Raw genomic sequence first — 26,992 nt, 5'->3', positions numbered from 1 at the left:
TCATATATTAACTATTCCTGTTTTCTTTTATTGCTCCTAACTAGCTTCAAGTTTCTTTTTTTCTTTTTTTTAGAATCAGCAACAAATATAATGCTTCTGGTCTGAGTCCTTGAAGAATATTATATCAACACTGTGTTCAAATCTTTGCCTTCCATAAAAGATCACATAAACTGAAAGGTGTACCTCTCTAAACACCTCTTTACTAGTGTATGCCATGCACTCAATTACCCAGAGGCAGGGGCAGGGTGGGAGAAATCTTGCCATGCCCTTGATCTAACCTTGTGAGTACTATTTCTGTCATGGATGTGGGCTTTGTCTTGAAGACAGCTGACTCTGTGTGCTCCAACTGCTGGTGCCCTCGGTTCCAGTGCTTGCCATTCCTGTGGCTACAGTTTTCGAACAGTATGTTGTAAGACATTCTTCATGACTTCAAATCTATTACCACTTTGATCAATGAAATATCCATCAAGATAAATACCAAGAAGTTACTGCCCTTTTATTATTGAGCTGGACAGTTATAATTAAGCAGAGTAACACTCAATAGTTCATTTTTTGATCGAAAACTTTGAAAACACAGCAGCAGTATCTTCTCAATGTCATTACTACTGTCAAGAAGAAAATCAAGGTTGTAACAGGTTTTTCCTAGATTGCATTAAGTTTATGTAGCATAATCATACCCTATTTACTTTCTAGCTTAACGAAGTGCTATGAAAAGGTGGTAATTTTTCTTTGAAACTTACGAGTACAATCTGCATATGCATGATTTGGAGAATAATTTAATACATCAACCTCAAGATAACAACTATATTCTAATAACATTATTTTAAATTTAAAGAAACGGATCCTTACAAGACCAAAATAACCCACAGGCCATGAAGTTGGTTTTTACATTTTTGTTGTTGTTGTTGTTTAAACAAATGTGCACCACGATGTTTCAACAAGTAAGGCAAATGCCATGAATGTGAAAGCTGCAGTTTGCAATATACCACATCTAGAACCCAAGGGAGGTGAATTAGACAGAAGTGGTAATTACTCTAATTAAACAATCAGGTAAGGTAACATGACGAGTTGGTTTGCAGTATCTAAACTGTCCATTTAAGTTTCCTTTTTCTTGACGATCAGGGGTCCCACATTGTCTCCAGTCTCTTCATTGTGTTTTGTGTGGGACCCATCACAGAACGGGAACTAGAAGAGAAAAGAGAGAATGTGAAACATCCAGTCTCAAAATCAGTATGATGCTTGGCAGAGTGTGGAGTGATGATTAATTCAGATATACAACAAAATGTAAAGCATATAAACTAAGTAGGAAGAAAAAAAATCAACTTGTAATAGACTATTAATTGAATTTCATTGACATTTGATTATGGATGTTGGAAACTTTCTGCATGGTTTTGTGCTAGTTACATTCCTTTGTAGTGAACAATGTCCACTACCTATTTATTTTGCAAGATTTCAAGTTCATTCATTTAAAAACAATCTGTATGTTATCCCATCTTGATTATCTCATAGGAATTTTCCCCCCAAACCTTTCCATTTTGCTTTAACTTTTTTCATATCCTAAACTTCTCCACTTTTATACACCTTTTTTAAACGGCATTCAAGAAGACTTCTTTCTTCTAGGGACGCGATAAATGAAAATTTACATTCCTTCCCATGATTTCACATTTTGGATATAACTGACATGTTGATGTCTCACGAGAGAAAGGAACAAAACAATTTCCAATTGTTGTTTCCCAGACTGCACCAAGGAAGCTGAATCCTGCAAAATACTCTGATTTGCTTTCATTTTGTGTTTGAAAATCAAACCAGAGAGCCCTCTTTAATGATAGCATAAACTGCCATTCATTTGCATACTTTTTTAAAAATATTTATTTATTTGAAAGTTGGAGTTACACAGAGAGAGAAGGAAAGGCAGAGAGAGAGAGAGGGCTTCCATCCGCTGGTTCACTCCCCAATTGGCTGCAACTGCTGGAGCTGTGCTGATTAGAAGCCAGAAGCCAGAAGCTTCTTCCGGGTCTCCCACTTGGGTGCAGGGACCCAAGGACTTGGGCCATCTTCTACTGCTTTCCCAGGCCACTGCAGAGAGCTGGATCTGAAGTGGAGCAGCCGGGACTCAAACCGGTGCCCATATGGGATGCCGGCACTGCAGGCAGTGGCTTTACCCACTTCGCCACAGCGCTGGCCCCTGCATACTATTTTGCAGAGCATACTTTGCAAAATGCTCTTGTAAGATCCTGTTGCTTCAGTTTTATTAGAGGCCATTATTTCTCAGCTTGTTATATTTGTATAATTTATCAAAATAAATTCCACATATTGAATTGCCTATTTATAGATATAATGTTACCATTTTGATCAGTCTACTACAGGGGGGCAATTGTGCTTAAAAATAAGTTTCAGCATTTGATATGGATTGTTTTCCTTCATTATTATTCTTCGTTAAACTTCATTAAGCTTTATTTATTCTTTCAGATAAACTTAACACTTTTTTTTTTCCAAGTCTCATTTCTCTTGTAGTTTTCATACTTAGAACTCAGGCATCTTCTGTTAAGATTTTCATAATTATTATAAATAGGTATATTTCATATCCGAATACTCTTGTTTCAGACAAATACTCCTGGGTTTTCCAAGTATATCCTTCCTATTGCTACATGACAGAAATAAGAATACAACGTTTTAGGTGACTGCTCAGGACTTCACACTTGGAAGGTGCAATTACCAGTACATTTTTTATTTCTTTCCTTCTGTATTTACACCTTTTATTTGTATTTCATGAGAAATGATGAGAACATCCTTGTGTTTTTGTGTTATTTTTTATGTTCTGAACATACCTACACTCTAGAGTTTCACTGTTTAGTAAATGGTATGCTGTTATCTTGTAGGAGCCTATTTAGAGGAGTAGAGTAGGTTAGACATTTGACATAGTAGTTAAGACACTGCTACAGACTCCTGCATTCCTGGGTGCTTCGGTTCCTGTCCTGCCTATTCAGTTTTCTGCTAATAGCATTCCCTGAGCAGGCAGCAGATAAAGGCTCAAGCACTCGGGTCCCCGCCATCCATATGGGAGACTCAGATGGAGCTCCAGGTTCCTGGCTCTGGCCTAACTCAGCCCTGGATGTTGGCAGACCATTGAGGAAGTGAACCAGCAGATAAAAAATCTGTATCTTTCTCTCTGCCTTTCCTTAAACCAAATTAAAGAGGGGAAGAAAAGAAAAAAAGCAAACTAACAAGGGGTTTGGCCTTTAATAGAACAATCAACTTACTACTCCTACTCAAGGGAGTATCATTTTAGGTAACTCAAACTTGACAATAAAGGTATATAATCTTCAACTAGGATATGCAGAAGTTAGATTAAAATAGTATTTGGATGATAGTAAATACATCCAATTTTAATTTTACGATCATGTTTCTAGATAAAATTTTTTAAAAATATTTTATTTATTTGAAAGGCAAAGATATAGAGAGAGAAGGAAAGAGAGAGAGAGATCCTCCATCCACTGGGCTAGGCCAAAGCCAGGAGCTTCCTCTGGGTTCCCAACATAGGTGGCAGGGGCCTAAGGACTTGGGCCATTGCCCACTGCCCTCCCAGGCGCACCAGTAAGGAGTGGAATTGGAAGTGGAGCAGCCAGGACTTGAACCTTCACCCATATGGGAAGCCGGCACTGCAGGCGGGGGCCTAACCTTCTATGCCACAGGGCCAGCCCCTCTAGATATAATTCTATCTCACAGTAGATGGTAATGTAAAAGTAATTTAGGTAAAGCTCACATTATTTCTTTTTTTTTAGTTAGTAAAATGTATATGTAATATATATTAAAAACAAATTCTTTCAGCAAAAACAAGAACACAAGCTTTCCTTTTTTTCTTAGCATGGCTGAGAGACTATAAAAACCAAAGAAAACTGTATCTCATAGTAAAATATAGCATTTCAAAGTGACATGTTTAATAAACAAACATCATTTTACAGTGAGAATAAAAGTTTACACTGTAAAGACCCTCATTTTTTACAAATAACATAAGTAAAACATTTTACTGTAAAGTTTTGTCTATATAGGTTATAAAATATATTTATGAAAAATATTTCTAAATAAAAAACCTCAAAGCACTCATTAAAATGGAAATGTTTAATTTCTTTTTTATCTCATGTTGAAAATATTAGAAACTATTTTTAAATCAAATTATCTTCTTCAATATATAGAATCAAGAACAGGAGAAATATAGAAATATACAAAGAAAATATTATAAAACATTAGAAAGCCATATATAAATGGGAATATATTTTCCTAATAATCTAATTCTGCCTAAATACTGTAGTTAGCTTATTTGCCTCATGTCTGAAAAGCAAACAAGAAAAAATTTTCATGCCTTTAAAGTATATATAATTGTGGTGCTTTAAAAATGGAAACTAAGTATTAAAATAACTTTGTTCTAAAAAAATGGGTATCTTTTAATGGTACTTTTTATACCACTTAACCCAAGAAATTACAACCTTAAATCAGAATCATCTTCCAAACTTCGTATTATATTTGCTCATTGGTGAAATCTCACTTATAAGATAATGAAAGGACTAAAAACATTTTCCCCCCCAAACAGGGCCAAAATGAGTGTTTTCAAGGCAGGACTGTAAAGTTTTTTCAAATGAGTAATTTATTTATTTGAAGGAGAGAGTGATGGAGATCGATCTTCCATTTGTTAGTTCATTACCTAAATAGTCCCAACAATTGGGCCTGGTAGGCCAAACCCAGTAGTCTGGAACTCCATTTGGGTCTCCCATGTGGATGGCTGGGGCCCAACTACTTGGGTCATCTTCCACTGCCTTCCCAGGAACATTAGCAGGAAGCTGGACCAAAAGCAGAGCAGCCAGGACTGGAACCAACCTGACATGGGATGCCAGCATTGTAGGAAGCAGTTTAAGATTATAAATATACAATCCTCCCCAGATTATAAATTTCTTAAGAATACATTATACTAAGGCTGGTATTTTCTGGTATGTCCAGAAAATATTCTGCTTGTTAACTCTAACTTGAAAACTACAAATGCCAATATTTAAAAAAAATTTTTTTTGGGGGGAGAGTATTAGTATTTGTTGAGTAACTCTCCAAATGTTCACAAGAGCCAGGACTGGGTCACCCAGAAGTCAAGAGCTGGAATTCAGTCCAAGTCTCCTATATGGGTGGCAGGGACCCAATTACTTGAGCCATTATCATGCCTCAAAGACAATGTACTTGCAGGAAACTGGAATCAGTGTCTTAACCATTAGGCTAAATGCCCACCCTGCAACATCTGGAGAAGGGAGGGTGGGGAAAAGAGGCCATAATGAAGGTTTAGGACAAAAACCACCAGTGATCCTTCTTCTCCCTCTGGAAAACTAGCAACTTGATCAGGGTTTTTATCATAAACACAAAATGTGTTTCTTTTTAATGGCTCCACATCTCAAATTTGTTTGTTTTTAGGGTGAGTCAAGACAGAAATTTAAAAACGCTCCTGACTTCTTGCTTTCACTTGAAAAAAAATTTTTTTAAGAAAATTATTATCTTATTTTTCCAAACTTTTGTACTTTTAATAAGACTTTTGATTCTGTGTTCCAAACTGCCCAGGGCCAATTTGGCTCCTGAACTACAAGCTACTCTGAGAAATGCACTTTCTCTGGTTGAGAAGGAAACTACAACAGTGAGATCTTAACTACTACTTTAGAGAACAAAATGACATTTTATATCACATGTACTTTTAAAAAAATATAAGATAGTAGATATAACATGAAAACACATTGTGTGGGAAACTAAGATTTTTAGCAGACTGTCCTTATGTAGGTGTTGGCCAAGGAACTTAACCAACATTAAAAATATTGTTTCTATGAAGGAATGGACTCAGTACACCCAACCTCCAAACTATTAACGGATGGAGGTTTTCTGTTTCATACACCCCCCAAAAGAAAAACAAACCCATCACCACCACCAACAAAATCGTAACTCAAATCTCAAAGTTGTCAATGAAAAAATGATTCACCAGCAAAGCGTTCCTCTATTTCTTAGTCTGCAGTCTCTTGCTGTCCTTGGTCAACCCCTCCCTGGCTTCCTAATGATGTAACTCACTTGAGGTGAGGGCTGGGAGAATGCGAAGTTCAGAAAGACTAGGATGCACACTCTTTCCCTTTTACATCAAAGTTCTTTAATCTTTCTGACTGGAAACTAAGACTCTCTCTTACTTTTTAAGGCTGTTTCACATCTTTGCTTTGTCATTTCCTTCCACTCTCTTACGAGATAACAACATCTCAAACAATACCTTTCCCTTAAGTCATTTTAATCATTTCCTCTCTATTGACTCCTGGCATTCTCACTTCAAATAGCAGTAGTCCTTTGTGAAATACTAGGGAAATAGGCCAGTTAACAATCCTGGTGAGAGGAAAGGAGAAAATGTAATCTGTGCACATTACAAAAATATCTGATTCATCTTAGTTGGCAAACCTACTTATAATTTTAGAGACATACAATAGGTCACTAGTGACTAGCTTAAGAATGAATCAAAGGGGCTGGAGCTGTGGCATAGCTGGTAAAGCCACTGCCTCCACTGCCGGCATCCCTTATGGGCACCTGTTCAAGTCTCAGATGCTCCACTTCCAATCCAACTCTCTGCTATGGCCTGGGAAAGCAGTAGAAGATGGCCCAAGTCCTTGGGCCCCTGCACCCATGTGGGAGATACTGAAGAAGCTCCTGGCTCCTGGCTTCAGATTGGCCTAGTTCCAGCTGTTGTGGCCATTTGGGGAGTGAACTACCAGATGGAAAACCTCTCTCTCTGCCTCTGCATTTCAAATAAATAAATAAATCTTTACCATACACACACACACAAAAATGAATTAGAGGGGTCGGAGCCATGGTACAGCAGGTTAAAGCCCTGGCCTGCAGCACTAGTATCCCACATGGGCACCAGTTCAAATCCTGGCAACTCCCCTTCCAATTCAGCTCCCTAATGAGTCTGGGAAAGCAGCAGAGGATGGCCCAAGTCCTTGGGCCCCTGCGCTGATGTGGTAGACCCAGAGGAAGCTCCTGGCCCTTGGCTTTGGATTGGCTTATCTCTGGCTGCTGCAACCATTTGGGGAATGAATCAGTGGATGGAAGATCTCTTTCTTTATCTCTCTCTGTGATTCGTCTTTCAGGTAAGTAAAATATTTTTTTAAAAAAGAAAATGAATTAGAGAGGTGGTGTGGTGGGGCAGCAGGTTTTGTGGTGCCCATTTCCCATACTACTCCATGCCTCAGATCCAGCTTCCTGCCAATGTACCCAAGAGGCAGCAGACGATGGCCCAGTGTTTAGGCTCCTGCCATGCATGTGGGAGACAGAGACAGAGTTTCTAGTTCCTGACTTTGGGTTTGGCCTACCACTGGCTGCTGTGAATATTTGGTTAGTGAAACAGAAGATAGAACATACCTCTCCTCTGTCTATCTCTCTCCCTACCTTTCAAATAAATAAATAAATAAATTTTTTTTTGAAAAATGAATTAGAACTGAATGACAGTTTATATCACAGCAATATTTTATTGATTGGTAAAAAGGTATTTGACACAACTGGTTTCTATGAGGAAAAATTATTGAATATAAACTCAACCTAGCCAATTTGTCAAAGATATTGACAAGTCTTCTGTGAATGGCATGTGAGTGAGACTTGGGGTTTGCAGCCTCAGGAATGTGGGGAGTTTCCCAAGGTGTCTGAAGAATAAGAGCACTCATTCACTTTAATAATATGCAAAGTGAACTCAACTGATTTATACAGGATTAAAAGAGTCCAAGATACAGCGAAAACACAAAACTGGCAAATCCTATGGGCAAAGAGGATCACCAAATGGCACAAAAAATAAGCCAACAAAAACAAAAACACATTGAAAATAAAATGACTGGTCTGGCATTTCTTCTCTTGGCAATCCCTTGTGTAACCATCTGGAAACTAGAAACTGTAAAATGCAAGAGACTAGATTGTGTCCATTTTGTGATTCTTCCGGAAATACTTTGGATCTTAGTTCATGAAAGTCCATATTTACTTTATTGGATCCTTTACCCTCTAGCAAAAAAAAAAAAAAAAAAAGCAAGCACCCTTCACTTCAACTCAAAGCCAAGTTTTAGAGTTTACTCAAGCAGTTACCTTATTTTCCTTTCTATTCACTGTTATATTTACTGAAATCCTCATACCCTGACTTCTAGCATTTCTTAATCCTCTTGGATGTAGCCTTTATACTAATTATTCTTTGAAATGATACCGGTCAATTGCCTAGTTGCTTAAGCCAACAGTCTTATTGTAATAGTCAGTCTATTTAGCTGGTTGTCTTTGCACAAGCTGATGTTCAGTACCAAATCTTTGGGAATTCTGTCCTTTGCACTTTGAAGCCACATTTTTAGTTTAGTTCTAGTTCATTCCATTGCCTTAATTGGCTCTTGCTCTTTTTCAGAATGTAGAAAATGCTCTAAGATTTCATACTTAGCCCTCAGTTTCTATCTGTATCAAGGATCAGTTGCATTCCTACACTTGACTCATCAGTTTTGTTGATCTCTATCTTTAACCCCGATGCCCTAGCCTTACTCCCACATTTCAGATTGTCATCTGTGTATTTCCATTCAACTGTTGCCTCAAATTCACTGTGTGAAATTGAAATCCTTATCACTGTCCTGGAAAACTAGCTCATCAATCTGAATTCCTTATTTCTGTTTGCAACATCACCCTCTTCTAGAATGCTCTGGGCCCTTCAGTGACGTTTCTCCCACCTTCCACACAAAAAGGATTATATTGGGCTAATCCTACCCTCCTCAAAAGATTCATATATCTGTTTACTTCTTTCCATTTCCAGCTAGCATTTTAAATATCACAACTTTATAGCTGAAATCCCTGAATGGAACTCCCCCCACATCTGGAGGCACAAACTCTTCCTGTTGAAACTCAAGTCTCTACTCAATTTAGAGTTATTCTGGGGGCAGAGGAGGTGTAAGGATGCTTGTGGGGAGTGCAACGGATGCATCATCCATCCTACCTTTGCTCTTACAGGTCCACTCCCGCAGAGTTTGAAAGAGTTCCATGTACTTAGTTTATTCAAATGCAATCAACCTTTCCAAGGGCAAGTTAACTTCCAAAGAGCATGACTATGCTTTCCTGGAAGATTCTAGACTGGAGTAAGCGCTTCCTTTTATCTGGAATACTTGTGCTACCTCTACTATATGTATCTATGATACCTGATATTTTACTATTTAACTTTTCTCATGCATGTACTTGTATATATAGTAGGTAGTAAATAAATTATTTAAGATCACTGACTAAAGAACTATTACAACTTTGACAATTTCTACATGCATTACTTCCTGTGTTTTAGTGAGCAACAAGAGAATGAAGCCCATTCAGTTTAAGCACACTGTTTTAAAGAACAGACCAAGTGTAGTCTATAGAACATTACTGACTGACTATTTTGCAGCAAAAATAAGGATATTTAGTGACAATACTATGCCAAACAAACAGGGCTTGTCTTAATGTACAATTTGTTGTAATGGGCCTATTATTTTTTGGTTCATATTCTACATGTGTACCAAGCAGTTTTCGAACATAATGACATAAGTAAAGCAATATTTCACTGAATTGTATAATATCAATCATATCAGGAGAAAGGCATCAGTGAAATATAATTTCCTGTATCTCATATGTGGCTTCTTCTAATGTTTTTTTAAAGGATTTATTTTTTATTAATTTGAAAAGGCAGAGTTAGAGAGAGAGAGAGTGAGAATAGAGAGATCTTCTACCTGCTGGTTTACTAGTCAAATGGCCGCAATGGCTGTGACAGGTCAAAGCCAGGAGCTCAAGCACTTGGGCCATCTTTCTCTGCTTTCCCAGGTGCATTAGCAGGGAACTGGATTGGAAGTGGAGCAGCTGGGTCTCAATGGGCACCCACATGGGATGCCAGTGACCCAGGTGGTGGCTTAACTTGCTATGCCACAATGCTGGCCCCCTTCCATTATTTGTGATATGGGATTTGTGAAAATGGTGTCCACTATGGGAAGAGGTCCCCAACATAACATGCTTCACGAATAGATACATCAGGGCCAGTGTTGTGGTGCAACAGGTGAAGTTGCTGTCTTCGATTGCTTCTCTTGTGACCCAGCTCTCCACTGGTGCACCTGGGAAGGCAGCAGAAGACCCAAGCTCTTGGACTCCTGCACCCAGGAGACCCAGACAGAGTTACTAGCTCCTAGCTTTGGCCTGGTGCAGACCCAACGATTGCAGCCATTGGGGACTGAATGATGGATGTAAGATTTCTTTCTGTCTCTCCCCTTCCCATTCTTTCACTCTGCCTTTCAAGTAAAATAAACCCTAAAAAACAAAAAAAGAAAGAAAGAAATGTATCATTTTTATTGGTTTGTTTGGGAGGATTCTTCTAGTGTCTGTGTAAAACACATTTTGGGGCTGGTGCTGTGGCGCAGTGGGTTAACACCCTGGCCTGAGGCGCAGGCATCCCATATGGGCGCTGGTTCAAGACCCGGCTGCTCCACTTCAGATCCAGCTCTCTGCTGTGGCCTGGGAAAGCAGCAGAAGATGGTCTAAGTCCTTGGGCCCCTGCACCTGCGTGGGAGACCTGGAAGAAGCTCCTGGCTTCGGATCAGTGCACCTCTAGCTGTTGCAGCCAACCATCAGATCGAAGACCTCTCTCTCTCTGCCACTCCTCTCTCTGTGTAAGCCTGACTCTCAAATAAATAAATAATAAAACCATATTTTATTTGAATGCTAATGTGGCAGTACATACAGTGTTTATGCCAAATTTCTCACAATTCACCAGAAATCTTGAAGTCATTCAGTGTACAAATCTTTTCAAAATGACCTTGGGAGAGGATTTTACCCTCTATTGATCACTAGCTGCCATCTTGTTTAAAACCTATAGATATCAAAGATTATACTTCCACAAGGAACTTGATAAAATGAAATTTTCTTAAAAGAAATACAGTATTTAAGAATGCTCTGTTGTTAGACATTTAACTACAGGAGCTGCAGCTGAAAGGTTTAGGATATTTATTATATACGAAATTCTCAAGGGCAATTTTTAAAAACTTTCTTCTGAAAATTTCAAAAATTTGTCTTAGAATCCAAAGCCTGAAAGCTCACAAAAAAGAACTGACTTTTGTTTCCCTTTGTGTTTAGGTTATGCATTTTTCCCCCTGGGTAATAGAAGCTAAGATCTACTATGGCGGAGGAAATCCCAAGAGGAAATTAAAGGGGATTTTCTCTCATTTGGCCAAGAATACTGCTAAACACACTTGAACTCAAAGAGGGTACAACACAGTTTTATTGCAGAGTGGTTATATATTTTAGTAAACACATTCCTTAAGAGTGGATAAAAAACAGAAGAATAGAATCCATGAAGAAAGAAGGAAAAAAAAGAGAGATGTCTATTTCAAAAGTATCTGGTGACAAGCTTTATAGTTGAAAGAGAACGTGACAATGAAATGGCACTTGTAAGAAGGACTGGCTTTCCTCACCTTTTTGGACCTCCAGCAACGGCAGTACACGGCTTTATCTCCCAAATCTTCCATGTCAAAAGCATGTACTACCTTGGGATTGTCCTTCTGGATATGAAGGTTTACCATGGCTTTGCTGCGATGATCTTTAACATAAAATCTTTTGTAAGCGAGATAACCAAGTGCAGCTGTCCCAGCAGCAAAGGTAACTGCTGCTATCCATTCAACTAGAGGGAGGGAAAGCAGGAATAATGATCAAAATCAAAATATACACAGATGAACTAATATGAATGATCAGAAAACCTAGTTTTTCAGTATTAAGCAACCCAACTCTTACAGAATTTTCAAAATGTCTAGGACCACTGTGTAACATCCATTGTTAAAAGCTCCCCCAGCCTTCACTGAGGGATTGTGTGTATCCTATCCAGTGATGGCAGCAAAACAAGATAGAAGAGAAAAACTTTAAAAACAAAACAAAACAAACATTTGACTGATAGAGAAGGAAAAACAAGGCCTAGACTTCGAAAAAGTTTTGATAAATAGATTTCAAATTCTGTATGTGACTTCAGGTAGCTAGTGTTTAAAAAAATATGAAACATAGGATCCAGAGTTGTGCTTTAGGTTAAGCCTCTACTTGCAATGCCGGGGTCCCTTATCAGAGTGCTAGCTTGAGTCTTGGCTGCTCTGCTTCCCATCCAGCTCCCTGCTAAAGTGCCTGGGAAAGTACCAGAAGGTGGCCCAAATACTTGGGAGCCTGCCACTCACGAGGGAGACCAGCATGGAGTTGCAGGCTCACGGCTTCAGCCTGGCCCAGTCTCAGCCATGTGGCAGCAGATGCAACCAGCAGATGGAAGTGAACCAGCAGATAGAAGATGTCTTCCCCTCAACCCTCCATCCCTCTCCCTCTGCCCTTCAAATTTAGTAAATAAATAAATACATCCTTAAAAATATAAAACCTAAAAACTCAGATTACAAATTAAAGACAAATCAGGAGGTGATTATGTTAACAAACATGACTCATCACAGTTAATTTAAACAGCAAGACCCCCCGGGGTTATTTTTAAAGGAGTTAATTTACCAAAACTAAATTGCAACCACTGCAAAGAGTATAACTACAAACAGGATTTGTATCTGAAGAAACAACAAAAAAGGACAAATAAAACCACCCTTAGAGCAAAACATTTAAAAAGATTCTAGTTTCTAACACCATTAAAAAATCTTTTTTTGTAAAACATCAAAGTGCTTTCTCATTAGTACAATAAAAATCAAAATACATTAATCTTACATTTTGTAGAAAACATGCTTTATATATTATAGTTATAATCTCAGTCAATAAATTCTAAATTTCTATTCTCCACAAGTGGATTATTATTTGAATCCCCTACAAACCTCTTCTTAAATTTAATAACACTATTCTACTTATAATAATAATAATAATAATAAAATAAAAATACTTGTTGGACTAACAGGCCATTTATTTTGTGTAGCTTTTCAAGGGATCCTTAGAAACCCAAAAGTGCTTAACAACTACCCCAGCTCCAGGCAAGGATGGAGAGAAGAAAGCTCTGCATAATCTGGTTAGTCTCAGCCTCAGAGAAGAGTTGTCTATTCTCAGCATGGAGTGGGCTGCAGGAAGAAGTTGAACAGGGGTCAGAATAAACACACTGGACTGCTTCCCAGCACTTCCTGAGTCAGACCTTCAGTTTTTTTTAAAATAAGTTCCCAGGCTATCAAACAAAGGCCTAGACAGATAAGTACAAAAAACCCCATATTCCAATATGGGATAGAAACATATGATGAATAATTAACTTTATGGCTTAGTTGCACTACTGAATCAAATTTCTTATTTCACTAATGTGATCATTACCCAGAACTGAAGCTCAATCTTATAAAACTCTAATGGAAAGGAGCAATCATTTTCACATTCAGTTCTTTTTATCTTGGTCTTCTCTTGTGTAGTTTTAATAATTTAGCTTTTATCAAATGTTTCTAATTACCATGTTCCCTGGATTCTATTTTCAATTTCAATTACAGTAATATTTTTCTTTACAAGGCACTTCAGGCTGTTTTCCTTCCCACCACATTTGCATTCCCCCTTGCTATAGTCTCCTAAAATAAACATTAACTAAAATTTTTGTGTTCGAGTGCTGCATGACTGAGAAAGCAAGTTAATTTATTTGACAGTCTCAAACCTTTGGCCTCCTGGAAGGATTTTTTTTTTTTTAATACACATGTTGCATAGATTTGTCTTGAATGTTAATACTGCTTCATGGCATTACTTTATGGCAATTCCAAGTAGGGCCACCACTGTGTTGTGATTTCTAGCTTGATTCAAGATCTCCCTTTCTGATTTATTATTTACTATGGAACTTTCTTGAGACCATATTCCCTACATCAGATGCTGTAGCAATCCACTTCTTAGCTAATGGAAAACAACTTTAAGTAGCTAATGTATCTATAACCAAATGGGCTAAACATTGCTTTGTATAGTATATACTCAATGTTTGCTGAATACTGCCTTTAGTACAAATTTAAAAGACTAAAATAACACAATTCCCTAAATGCAGTTTGATCTTAGTAATACCATTGTTTTTAGGTGAATTATGAAGTACTCACTAACATATTTGTTTTAATGGTGACTCCATATTGCTAAAAGTCCTGAGATCCAAGGAACAATTATAATTTGCTAGTATTACTTTGCTAGTATTTTCCTGATATAAAGAGAATTCTACAGGAGTTTCTGTCTGAAAATCATAATATGTCAAAAGAATCTCTCCAGCTCATTAAAAAATTCTACTCATAAAAATTTTCTCATATTACCAACTGAATCCATTTGTTAACTTTTTTTTTTTTTATATTTAGTTGAAAGGCAGAGTGACAGAGAGGGAGAAACGGAGACAGAGAAAGATATGTTCCATTTGCAGGCTTACTCCCCAAAGGGCTGCAAAGGCCTGGGCTGGGCCAGACCTAAGCCAGAGTATTCGGGTCTCCCTTGTGGGTGGCAGGAGCCAAGCACTTGAGCCTTCCTTTGCTGCTTTCCCAGGCACACTGGGGAGGAGCTAGATGGGAAGTGGAGCAGCCAGGACTCAAACCAGCACTCAAATGGGATGCCAGTGCTGCAGGCAGTGGCTTAACTCACTGTGCCATAACTCTGGGCCCCCACTCAATAACTTAAAAAAATTGTTTACTTCCCCTGGGTTTTTTGACAGTGACAGAGGTGACAGAATAACTGGCAGAGAAAAGAGGCAACACCAGTGGCACCACTGGGAGAACCGGAAGCTTCCTGTAGGTATTACCCAAGATGGGCTTGCCTCATATCAAAATGTGCACTGTTGGGCTACCTTAGCAAGGGTCACTTATCGTCCTCTGTAAATATCATAGTACCTTACGTGCTAGAAAAAAATGGCTTCGTATTTGTTCTAAATGAATGTTTTTAGACTCACAGAGAAAAGAATCTCCATTTATTTTTTGTCCTTTCCCCTGAATCCTAATTCTCTAATCTCATTAGGGACAAATTTAAGAGTTCCCAGAAGTAAAGAAAACAAAAGTTGCTATTTTATCATTGCTGGAGCCCAAATTAGTCTTTTCTGACAAAAAAGTTGCGGATACCACTGGTAACTATATAGGGAAAAGAAGCAAATAGAAACCATACCAACTAAGGCAGGCAAAAACAATGACAGAATCAAAAGTCAATAATTAGAATAGACAAAGAACTGAAAACCTGGAAAAGTAAAGAAACACAAGTAATAAAACTCAAGGAGCTTTAAGTCCTTAGTAGGGAGAAAAGCCTATTAGGAGCAGTCACAACTGAGTTAACAATGGGACTTTAGGAAGAGCCAAGTCTTGAAGATAATTTCAGTTGGCACCTTTCAGACAATGGCTTAGAACTCAGGTCTAGAAGAGACTTGAGCATGATTTTTACCTCTTCTGGTTTATCCTCACTTTCCTCTCCCACAGACATTTCTTAAGGTATAGAGATTGCTACAGTTAGATCAATCCCTACCTTACCCAACATCATTTAACAATACTTTCTACCTACACAAATACCATTAAAGAACAATAATACAGATAAAGGTAACAATTCAAAGTCAGTCTCCTTTTCCTACTCTTTCCTAGGTCTATGAAACTCTTAAAATTATTCAGAGCATAGATTTGCTCCTAAGCCCCACACCTTTTCTTTATGACCCATTCCCTAATTTTTCTTACTGTGAGGGTTATTTTGCTCTAATTTAGATAAAACCGTACCTCGATTCTTTTCCTTTGGCTCCTTGTCTGCCCCAAACTGCTCACCACTGCCACTGTCAACTGTCATAGAATCAGAATGTTCCTCTTCTATCAGGAGAGGGGGAGGGGAGTTCTATTTAAACCCCTCCCTGATGGCTGGCGCTGCGGCTCAATAGGCTAATCCTCCGCCTGCGGCGCCGGCACCCTGGGTTCTAGCCCCTCTTCCAGGCCAGCTCTCTGCTGTGGCCAGGGAGTGCAGTGGAGGATGGCCCAAATGCTTGGGCCCTGCACCCGCATGGGAGACCAGGAGAAACACCTGGCTCCTGGCTTCGGATCAGTGCGGTGCACTGGCCACAGTGGCCATTGGGGGGTGAACCAACGGTAAAGGAAGACCTTTCTCTCGTCTCTCTCTCTCTCACTGTCCACTCTGCCTGTCAAAAATAAATAAATAAATAAATAAACCAACCCTTCCCTGGGCCGGCACTGTGGCTCACTTGGTTAATCCTCCGCCTGTAGCGCCGGCATCCCATATGGGCGCCGGACTTCTAGTCCTGCTTGCTCCTCTTCCAGTCTAGCTCTCTGCTGTGGCCCGGGAAGGCAGTGGAGGATGGCCCAGGTGCTTGGGCCCCTGCACCTGCATGGGAAACCAGGAAGAAGCACCTGGCTCCTGGCTTCGGATCTGCGCAGTGCTGGCCGTAGTGGCCATTTGGGGGGTGAACCAAGGGAGGGAAACTGTCAAAAAACAAAACAAAAGAAAACAAAAAAAACCTTCCCTTAGATCTGGTATACTGTATGCTGGGCTTGGCAATCTTTTCATGTCATTGAGGCTGCCATACATTGCTAGGTTGTGTCTGGCATTCATGCAGCATTCAAGAGTTCAAAAGAAATAACTGATTCATTTGAATTTGCAGTTCCATCTGTCCAACTACCACTGCATTGCTTTTACACCTTCGCCTTCTTAATTTACTGTTTCAAAGTACGGAATTTACTTCCTAAGAATGGAAAAAAACTTTATTATATGCAACATCTGGGTTACACATAGGGAACACCGCAATGAATCCCCATTTAACTCTCTCAGCTCCAATAAGTATCACCTGATGGCCAATCTTGTTTCATCTCTGCTTCCAAATCCCACCCTCCCAATATTTATTTATTGTTCATAACCTATAGGAGCTCTTTTTTTGTAAATATGATCTGCATATTCCTTCTCAGGCAAATAATGAACCCTTTACAAGTGTGGTTAGGCCCTGCTAAGATAGCCGCAGGTGGGACTCAAAATTCAATAAATCTATAGCAGGCTAATTTTCAAGCTGGTGAGCCTGTATGGCCCACGAATGATGTTATAAATATCCAAATGGCCCTCAGCCCTGCTTTGAACAGTTACTTTAAATAACTTAATGAATTTATGGATACCAAGACGGTGTTTTCCTATATTGAGATGAAATGAATTGGAAAATTAAGAATTCATTTCAATAAAATACACAAAGATAGAAAAGTCAGAGAGTAAGAATTTATGAGATGCAGTTTTGGCTCCCTGTATTAGAAAAATCAGGGTGTGGGATGGGTAACAGAGCACAAGGTGGACAGGTAAGTCTCCATTTTGGAACTTGAGGGTAAAGCAAAGCATGAAAAAGTGACTTGAGAGGAAGACAGGTTAACGAAGTCCTTTAAAAGTATATGGTGTAGTCAGTTTTTTTTTTTTTTGAAAGGAGATGGCGAATTATGAGTGACTTTCAGCTGAAGACCATTACTTTTTATTTATAACTCACTCATTGTTTTCTGAATATAAACAAGAATCTACGCACATATTTGTACTTCTAACTTTTTTTTGACATATATGGATATAGTGATTACCACTGTTTTATACCATTCTAAGTTCTTTATAATGATGAATTAATTTAGTTAAGATATGATCACCCTCCCCCTAATTAGAAGATCTAAATTGATGTTCGACCCATAGGAATTTTTAAAAACAACCAGCAGCATCAAACTTTTATGAGACCTAAGCATTAACAGATTCCCAAGACATTCTCTGTCTCCGCCTTCCCTAGTATTTGACTAGATATGTGTGGGTAGAAGACATTTACAGGGGTTTGGGGCTACCCTTAGAGGCCTCAGAACCTTTTTGCTTTTTAGTGAAATAAACAACAAAGCTGAATACTTAAAGCTCATAATCTGCTTCATCAATTTCCTATTCCTTGGAGTGGCACACTAATGGGAAAATCACCTTTGAATTCCCTTATGGTTACACTTAAAAAACAAGAAACTCATCTTGATTACAACAAAGATATGTCTCTAGACAGTGATGTTAAGTTCTACTTCACATTTCAACAGTATGCTACCTAAACAGAATTTTATGCCTACTTATACGACATGACCCCACATTTTAAACAAAAACAGACTTTGGAGTCTTTCAACCCATCCCACACATGAGCAAACCATCTTTGTATAAAAATATCAGTGGTGCAAGTCACAAAATCATATGATTTTACAAGTCTTATTTTCAAATAGTTTTTTTTTAAATCATACACATAAATCACTCCCTATTTGAAATGTACCAAGGCTTAACTCTATGTAAAAGTCTTAAGATGAATATACTTTGAAGTAATTTTTACTGTTTATCATTAGTAACTTATAAATGTCATGGATTATCACCCTCACACTGCCAGGTAAATTTTGTCAACGGAAGTGGAACTCTCTCATTTATGGGATCTACCTCTGTACTAAAAAATTAGGGCTCAAGTTAGTAGGGAGGTTTTTACAAATCCTGGTATGACAGACGTTCAGTATTGACTGAATGAATCAGTGGGTTAATTTTAACCTGTAGATAACCTCTTTACCTATACTCAACTAGACTTACAGGTAACCAACCCTGGGGAGTGGCATTTTATGAGTGGGCACGTAGCTAGGAGACGGTAATTTAACAATTGCAACATCACCAAGAATTGTTATAAAGTGAAACTCCACACTCAACAAATTCTATATATTCTTTTAATTGTAAGTGGCTCTTCTGCGAAGTACGGCTTCCAAAAGCTATCTAAGGAAGGCTGAAAAAACTGAGGGCGCAACGAACCCAGTTTTCAGTGCTCTCTCACGGAGCGCCGCATGCCAGCGGCATAATAAAAAACAGGGAAAACTGGGGACCTCGGATTGGGTTTCTTCTCTTTAAAAAAAAAAAATCTGCAAAACTAATATGTGATTAGTCATGCACCGCTTCAGGATTGCAGGAAACCGACTTTCTCGTTACACGTTGATAGAAACGTGAGAAGGGAGAACACTTTCCCCCAACAGGCCCTGCGATCTAAGGATAGAGAAGCGAGTCAGGGGACATCAGGAAAAGCCAGCAGCGGAGTTATTAGGTTTTGGGATTTGGATAGTTAGCAGGAAAAGCAGATGGCTGCACGGTCCCACGCCACTTATGCACGGTGACACCATCACCCCGTAACCCGACCTCGCCCCTTCTCCGCGTCCCGCTCAGAGCCCGCGGCCCGGCAAAGCGCTTGTCCTTCTGCACCTCAAGGTTACTGGACGCGCGGGTGCGCAGGGCAGCGCAAACCACACAGAGGAGCTGCGGGCGCTGCAAGCTGCGCGCAAGGCGCCAACCTCACCCTCTCCCAGGCCCCACCTCACCTCGTATGCTGGAATTGGAAGTCAGACTCATGGCGCCGTCAGTTCGCAAGGCGTGCGCACAGGCCACCCAGCACGAACCCGCTAGCGTCCACAGCCGAAGCTAAGGCAATTAGGCGTCCTAAGGGCACGGGCACCGGGAGGCTAGCGCGCAGGCGCCGAGGCAGGCCGTCAGCACGTGTGTGTGAGCGAGAGATCCACCCGCATGCGCAGAGCTGAGCCCCGGGCCTTGAGGAAGTCGAGTCCGGATTTTGACAGCCGCAGGAGGGGAGGAGGAGGGACTGAACGGGGTAGCGACTGAGTTTGCGCAACGCTGAGGGGCGGGGCCCTGGAGTCCAGAGGTAGAGTTTTGGGAATAACGAGTCCAGGCCAGATTTTCTGTCTCCTCCAGGTGTGTAGGGCGGCGGCGGACAGGTGTTAGTAAGGCACTTGCCTACCACCTACACCAGGTATCTAAGACTTTTACCCCGAATTTTCTCTTGCTCAATTCTTGTTTTTGTTTTAGCTGCAAGGCCAGGTCCAGGTTTCATGTAAGATGCCTGTGGCAGACACAGGGGGATCGGGGATAGAGTCCCATTCCAGAATCTTCCGTAGCTGCGGGTGTGCATTTATCCTTCTCTTCTGCCTTTGACCGAGTTGAGTCCCATACTTAGGACCTGCCCTAGCTGAAGGTCGCGTGGCAGAGAAAAGGGAAAACCTGCTCATTTCTTCAAACAACGTTTCCACTTAAAAAGAATTAGGACAATAGCTTCTGCAGCCTGAACACGTCTCGGCTCTAAAATTTTTTGATGAGACCAGTTTATAAGCATTAACTGAGGAGGGGGCTAGGATGAATTTGTCGAGTATTTTGAAGGTGCGTCTTTTAACACGCGACCTGTTTTTAACTTCCGTTGGTTCTGTGGGGGGTGGGATTTGAGGGAGCTGCTTGCAGGTTAAGGGTGGCCTCCCACGCCACCCCTGGCACTGCCACTGCCTCCCAACCCTCCTAAATACCTGGCTGCCCCTCACTCCTGGAAGCCCCTGGCATCTCTGAGCCCACCCCTGGGGAGCGCTGGAACCCGCCTGCAATGAATGAGGGCACAGCAGCGCTGGCCACAACCTGACGCCAGCCCCGCGCTGGGGGTGAGAAGGCCCGCCAGCGCGCTCGCCCCGTCCAGGTGACCGGGAGACGGCCCCCGCCCGGCCGCGCGCCCGGCCCGCCGCGGGGGTCCCGTCGGGCGGCCTCTGGGCATGCTCAGTAGCGGCCGCGGCCGCGGGTCGCGCAGTCGGAAGCTCGCGGCGGCGGCGGCGGCAGTGCGGGCGGCGCTGACGCGCGCGCGGCAGCTGAGGGGACTGGAGGACGGCGGGAGGGGGCGGGGGCGCGGGAGGTGGGGCCGCCGTCGCCGTCAGGGCCCCAGGGAGCGCGGGGCGCCGCCGCCGCCGCTGCTCTGCTCGGTTCCGTCTCCTGGGCAGCGCCGGCGCTGGTGGCCGCGGCGGCTGGAGAGTGGGAGCCGGGAACCGCGCTCCGCCGAGAGTTGGGCAGGGGAGTGCCGGCGCCTTCGCGGCGTCATGGGCCCCCTCCCTGGGCCTCAGCGGGCACCAGCCGCGGGAACCCCCGGGCCTCCCGGCGGCCGAGCCTGAGCGACCCCCGGGTTCTCCGGCGCCCCCTCCCTCCTCCGTCCTATTTTTTTTTTCTTCTCCTGCTCTCGCCGCCGTTGCCGTTTGTGCTCTCCGTTATGGCAACGGAACCGCCATCCCCTCTCCGGCTCGAGGCGCCCGGCCCCCCAGAAATGCGGACCCCACCGGCCAGCGAGGCCGCCCCCGAGGGCACCCAGCAGCCGGCGGGCGGGAGGCTCCGCTTCCTCAACGGCTGCGTGCCGCTCTCGCATCAGGTGGCCGGGCACATGTACGGGAAGGACAAAGTGGGTAAGTGGGGGTGGCGCGCCCCTTCCGCCCCCGCACGCCCCCTGGCCGGCGGAGCAGTCGGGCTCTTTCTGGCCGGGCTGGACGTCTCCCCTGGTCTGCCCGCCGCGCCCTGGCCCTTCCGCTCTGCCCCGGAGCCTTGTCACCCTGCAAGTGGGGTGATTTCCAGCGTGTGGGGCGATGGGCTTACAGAGGGGTGGCAGGGAGAGGCGGCCTGGTCTCCCTGGGGAGGGTGGGTGTTGATTGGAGACAACGTTGTTAGTAAAAATAAGGAACTTGGTTTTTACTGGACGGGAAAGGAAATTCTCCCGTGAGCACAAGGTCTGTTTATTATAGGCGAGGAGCTATTGCAAAAGAAAAGCAATGAAATGCAGATAATGCTAATCTACTGTTTCTCTGTTGGGTGCAGCTGCATAGCTGGAGGGGAAGAAAAAAAACAGCTTTGCCTTTTCTTTCTTTTTTTCTTTCTTTCTTTTTCCTTTTTTTTTCTTTTCGTGAAGAGAGGGGGAAAGCTTGACTTGGCTTATCCGGGATCTCTCCCTGCCCCATTGAGGAGGTTTTTCTTGGTGTCTCCTTGATTTCCCTGGGAGGCGTGGTTTCAGCAGTGCAAAAACTCGAATTCTGGTACGAAATATACCCTGCTGTTGTACTGGAATGGTCCACCGCTAAAACATTCACTTATTCTTGTTCATCTTTGTAAGACTGCTCATAGCCTCTGCAGTCCATTTTGTGAGTTCCTAACTTAAAGCACAGCACAGGACCTATCTCAGATGAGGAACTGTAATTCGCCTAACTGGTTCCCTGGCTATTGATGACCTGGGGGGAAATCCCATAGAAGAGTGTATGACTTTTGAGGATCTTTGACCGGCAGCAGCCATTGGAGAACATTTAGCTTATGCTGGTAAAATGATTCATGTTTCGTTGATAAGATAAAACTGACGTTTTCAAATGAGGTAACTAAGACTCAGCCTGAGTAAGTGACAAACCTGAAGTCACACGGGTGCTGTGTATCAGAATCATGAAACCAAGGAATTGTCCTTTGGAGCAATGTCTTGTGTGGAGCTTGCAGAAACTATTCCAACGAGGCCTTTTGAGAATGAATAAGTACTAGTTGGAATCTATGTTTCTTGGCAACTAGAAACATTTTACATTATTTTCACCTACTTTTTTTTCTTGATGGAAATTGTGCATTAATGGTGCTGTCATCGCCATCTACATTGTCTGTATGCGTCCTATCTGCCCTCTGTGTTGTGAGTTCTTTGAGGTTAAAGACCAAACCTATTGGTTGGGAGGGACGTTATGGGGGGAAGCCATTGTAATCCATAAGCCGTACTTTGGAAATTTATATTCATTAAATAAAAGTTAAAAAAAGAAAGAAAAAGAAAAAATACAAACTAAAAAAAAAAGACCAAACCTATTGATCTTACAGTCATGTGTAGAGACTGGAACTCATTTACACTGGGGAAATGTTGGAAGAGTGAAAGTGGGCAGTTCTTTTGATACACGGAGGGAAGGAAACGAATTTCTCAAGCTGCTTAGCATAGAAGTTTCCGCTTGTGTGTCATGCCTGGGAATAGAAGATTGAGAGTTCATCTTTTTAAAAAATACTATCTCATGATCTCTGTACTACAGTTTGTGAGTTCTTAACTGAGAATCTCACAGTTCTCAGATCTCGTTCTCATAGAGGAATGCTGATTGACTTATTAGTGGGGGAGGACAGGTGCACAGAGGTTAAGGTTACAATTGGCATACTGGCATCCTATGTCAGAATGCTTGGATTAGAGTCCTGGCTTCTTGCTGATGCTCATCATGAAGTCAGCAGGTGATGGCTCAAGTGATTGGGTGTTGGCTGCCCATGTGAGAGACTGGGATTGAATTCCCAGCTCCTGGCCAGCCCTGGCCTTCAGCAGGCATTTGGAAGTAAACCAATGAAAGAGAAATCTTCCTGTCTCCCTGCCTTTCAAATACATAAAAATAAATAAATATTAAAAGTAAAATGAATAAATTGTGATGAGAATGGCCCCAATAATATTCAGCAGGCCTGATAAAAAATGATTCTTTCCATAAGGGTCTCTAGAGATTGATTTATGTGCAAAGAAGAATAGATTTAAAAAAAAAAAATCCAAGGTAAACAAATCTCTGTGATGATTGTTGCTTAAGAATAACCACTGCTGGGGCGGGTGTTTAACCTGGCAGTCAGGTCTGGTATGTGAGTGCCAGAGTTTAATACCCAGCTCAGTCTCTTGACTTTAGCTTCCTGATAATGCATCCTGGGAGGGAGTGGCAATTGCTCAAGTAATTGGGTTCCTGCCACCCATGTGGGAGACCTGGATTGTGTTCCTGGCTCAGGGCTTTAGTCCCCACCCAACCCTGACCTTCACAGGCATTTTGGAAGTGTGTGAATGGCAGCTTTTGCTCTCTCTGTCTCTGTCTTTTGTATCTCAAATAAATTTTGTTTATTATGTACCTTCCTCTGCTTTTCAATAATAGTAGTTATCTCTAATTAAAAATGTACCCTAAATGTGAACTAAAACTACATTGCAAACAGTGGCTGAAATAGTTACTCTGTTATCCAAATTGCCTAATGAAATTAGTAGTTTAGATTCTTGAGAAGAAATTTGTAGAGCTTAATTTTATTTATTACATTCAATTTAAAATAAACTTCCTGCAATGTTGAGTGCATCTTTTGACCATATACTCTTTGTATCACCAGGGTACAACATCTTGAAATACTGTGCTCCAAATGTAATATGTATTTGTCAAATTTAGTTCTCAGATAATTATCCAATCCTACTTATATTGGTAGTACTGTAAAAGATCACCTGAATGATGATAATCTTCCCTACTCATAAAATGATTAACATTCAGAGTTCAACAGTTCATTGTGTCTTTCCAGGGTCATAAATTGCTTAGAGTTTAAAGTACATTGTTTAGATCACACTTTGTCAACTGAAATAATTCTCAGAATAAGTTTTGTTAAAGATGTTGTTTGAGTATTTGTTTTTAAATTTTTGTTATTAAGTAATCAGAAGTTCAATTTAGGATTCATGTCTTACTTATTTCCTAAAAGGATTGTTGGGTTTGTTAGTTTGAAAAGGGAAAACATGGAACCCGATACAGCAAAGGTGCTTGAACAGAAACATGGATCTTGTTATAGCTAAGTTAAGATTAAGATTATATTAGTAGTGCTGATATTAGTTGTGTGTTCTTCACTGAAATCATTTCATCAAAGTATATTTAAATCTTAATTCTAAGAAGACTTTTTTTTTTTTTTAAATTATTTATTTATTTGAAAACAGAGCAGCAGAGAGGGGTAGAGATATTCCATCCAATGGTTTTGTTCACAAAATGGCTACAACAGCCAAGGCTGGGTCAGGCTAAAGCCAGGAACTCCATTTGGGTCTCCTGTATGAGTGGCGGGGGCAAACACACGTAGCCGTCATCCACTGTCTTCCAGGTGCATTAGCAGAGAACTAGATGGCAGGTGGAGCAGCCAGAAGGCATACTCCAAGTATTTTTTCAAATTGTAAAAATAGGACATGGTATTTTGGGAAAAATTTTGTTTTAAGGGGTGCTTATCTCTCTACTGATTCTCATAGGAACAATCACTGGTAAGTATTTCCTGTGTGTCCTTTTAGGCCTTTTTTTCTGAGCATTACCACAATTCTATTTTTCGTACAAAGCATGTAGCAGCAACTTTTCTTTTCCAGCCTATACTGTGTATGTTCATATACCTGTATTTTGGACTCAGTATATACATGTGATCCTTGGCCTATGTTGGGATTACAGCCTGATAAAGCCTTTAGTAATTGAAAATATTTAAGTCTGGGGCTGGCACTGTGGCATAGTAGGTTAAACCTCCGCCTCTGACGCTGGCATCCCATATGGGCACCGATTCAAGACCTGACTGCTCTACTTCCGATACAGTTTCCTTCTAGTGGCCTGAGGAAGAAATGGAAGATGGCCCAAGTACCTGGGCTCCTGCACCCATGTGGGAGGCCCAGAAGAAGCTCCTGGCTTTTCATTGTCGTTGCGGCCATTTGGGGAGCGAACCAGTGGATGGAAAACCTCTCTGTCCTTCTCTCTCTCTGTAACTCTGCCTCTCAAATAAATAAACCTTTTAAAAAACAAATGAGGTAGTTTATACCAAAAACAAGGGCTTACATTGATGTTCGTGAAGATGAACTAGTTTGGCCTTACTAGATATCCTCTGCAAATAATTGACCTAACATAATTTGAAACTTGCAGGCTGGTGCCGCGACTCACTAGGCTAATCCTCCACCTAGCAATGCCGGCACACCGGGTTCTAGTCCCTGTCCGGGCGCCGGATTCTGTCCCGGTTGCCTCTCTTCCAGGCCAGCTCTCTGCTGTGGCCCAGGAAGGCAGTGGAGGATGGCCCAAGTACTTGGGCCCTGCACCCCATGGGAGACCAGGAGAAGCACCTGGCTCCTGGCTTTGGATCAGCGCGGTGTGCCGGCCGCAGCGCGCCAGCCATGGCGGCCATTGGAGGGTGAACCAACAACAAAAGGAAGACCTTTCTCTCTGTCTCTCTCTCTCACTATCCACTCTGCCTGTCAAAAAAAAAAAAAAAAAAAGATACTTTCAGAAAAGCCGAAAGAAAATTAGAACTTAATTTTTGGCAAATTTGTTTTATTATCTCTTTTTCTGTATTATTTTTTTCTGAACTGTTAGTAGATTGTATACATCATGCCACTTAAATAGTGTTGCCTGAGAACAAGTATATTCTCTTTTGTAGCCACAGCATCTTAACCAAATACGGGAAATTTAACAGTGATACAATACTTTATAGTTCATATTCTCATTTTGTGAGCTTGCCCAGAAATGTCTATGATACTTTTTTTCTCGGTTGAGGATAGTAGATTATATATATTTCTTAAATCTCTGTCTCCTTTAATTTCTATGGTCTCAGCATTCTCTTTATCATATTGTCAGTTTGAAGAGTACTGGCCAGTTAGTTTATGAAAGATGACTCAGTTTAACTTTCTGTTGTGTCCTGATGATGAGATACAGGTGAGGCATTTCTACCTGGGACATAATGTGAGAGTGTACTATTTAAAGTATCACATCAGGAGGCCCACAGTATCCATCTGCTATTTATGAGTGGTATACATTTTGATCATCTGGTCCAAGTGTGGTCTGTTTTTTTCAGTACATAGTTAATATTTTCCCCTTGTAGTTTTATCTATAGGGAGACAGTTTGAGATCATGTAAATATTCAGGTCATTATCTAATGTTTCCACTAGATTTCCTGTCCGTTGATAGTTCTTGCCTGAAGCAATCTTTACTCTGATAATTGCAAAAATCATGATTTTTCTGATTCTACCACTTCTTCCTTTTTTTTTTTTTGACAGGAAGAGTTAGACAGTGAGAGAGAGAGAGGTTTTCCTTCTTGTTGGTTCACCCCCCAAATGGCTGCCATGGCCGACATGCTACGTGGATCTGAAGCCAGGAGCCAGGTGCCTCCTCCTGGTCTCCCATGCGGGTTCAGGGCCCAAGCACTTGGGCCATCCCTCACTGCCTTCCCGGGCCACAGCAGAGAGCTGGACTGGAAGAGGAACAACCGGGACAGAATCCGGCGCCCCAACCAGCTCTAGAACCCGGGGTGCATGTACGCAGGCAGAGGATTAGCCTAGTGAATCGCGGCACTGGCCCACTTCTTCCATTTTAACAGTTAGAATTCTGTTAGGAGAAATAACCCTCTTTTTATTCCTGTGTTATATGTATTCTTATTTATGACCAGTTTGGAT

General features: G+C 41.4%; 2 protein-coding genes across 5 annotated transcripts in view; one reads left to right on the top strand and one right to left on the bottom strand.

Moving 5' to 3' along the window:
• Positions 1-475: 475 nt before the first annotated feature.
• CISD1 (CDGSH iron sulfur domain 1) lies at positions 476-19,473 on the bottom strand. Its single transcript, XM_002718483.6, has 3 exons — positions 19,326-19,473; positions 11,493-11,698; positions 476-1,185 (listed from the first exon to the last, which is right to left on the bottom strand). The coding sequence occupies exons 1-3, from the start codon at positions 19,354-19,356 to the stop codon at positions 1,096-1,098; spliced, it is 327 nt and encodes a 108-aa protein (XP_002718529.1). The 5' UTR covers positions 19,357-19,473; the 3' UTR covers positions 476-1,095.
• Positions 19,474-19,607: 134 nt separating this feature from the next.
• IPMK (inositol polyphosphate multikinase) overlaps positions 19,608-26,992 on the top strand; it is a 62,426-nt gene continuing 55,041 nt past the window's right edge. For 2 of the 4 annotated variants that reach the window (XM_089314862.1, XM_089314860.1), the window contains exon 1: positions 19,608-19,771. Coding sequence is in view for 1 of the 4 variants with exons in the window: in XM_002718484.6 (XP_002718530.3) it covers positions 21,038-21,227 (190 nt within the window). In the remaining 3 variants the exon portion in view is untranslated. Of the gene's footprint in view, positions 19,772-20,705; positions 21,228-26,992 lie in introns of those variants that run through there. The other 2 variants (XM_002718484.6, XM_089314861.1) reach the window with 2 other exon arrangements.

Source organism: Oryctolagus cuniculus, chromosome 15, assembly GCF_051225735.1.
Source record: "Oryctolagus cuniculus isolate XC-2025 breed Fujian yellow rabbit chromosome 15, ASM5122573v1, whole genome shotgun sequence".
Lineage (NCBI taxonomy): Eukaryota > Metazoa > Chordata > Mammalia > Lagomorpha > Leporidae > Oryctolagus > Oryctolagus cuniculus.
This window is presented reverse-complemented; position numbering and strand designations above follow the sequence as displayed.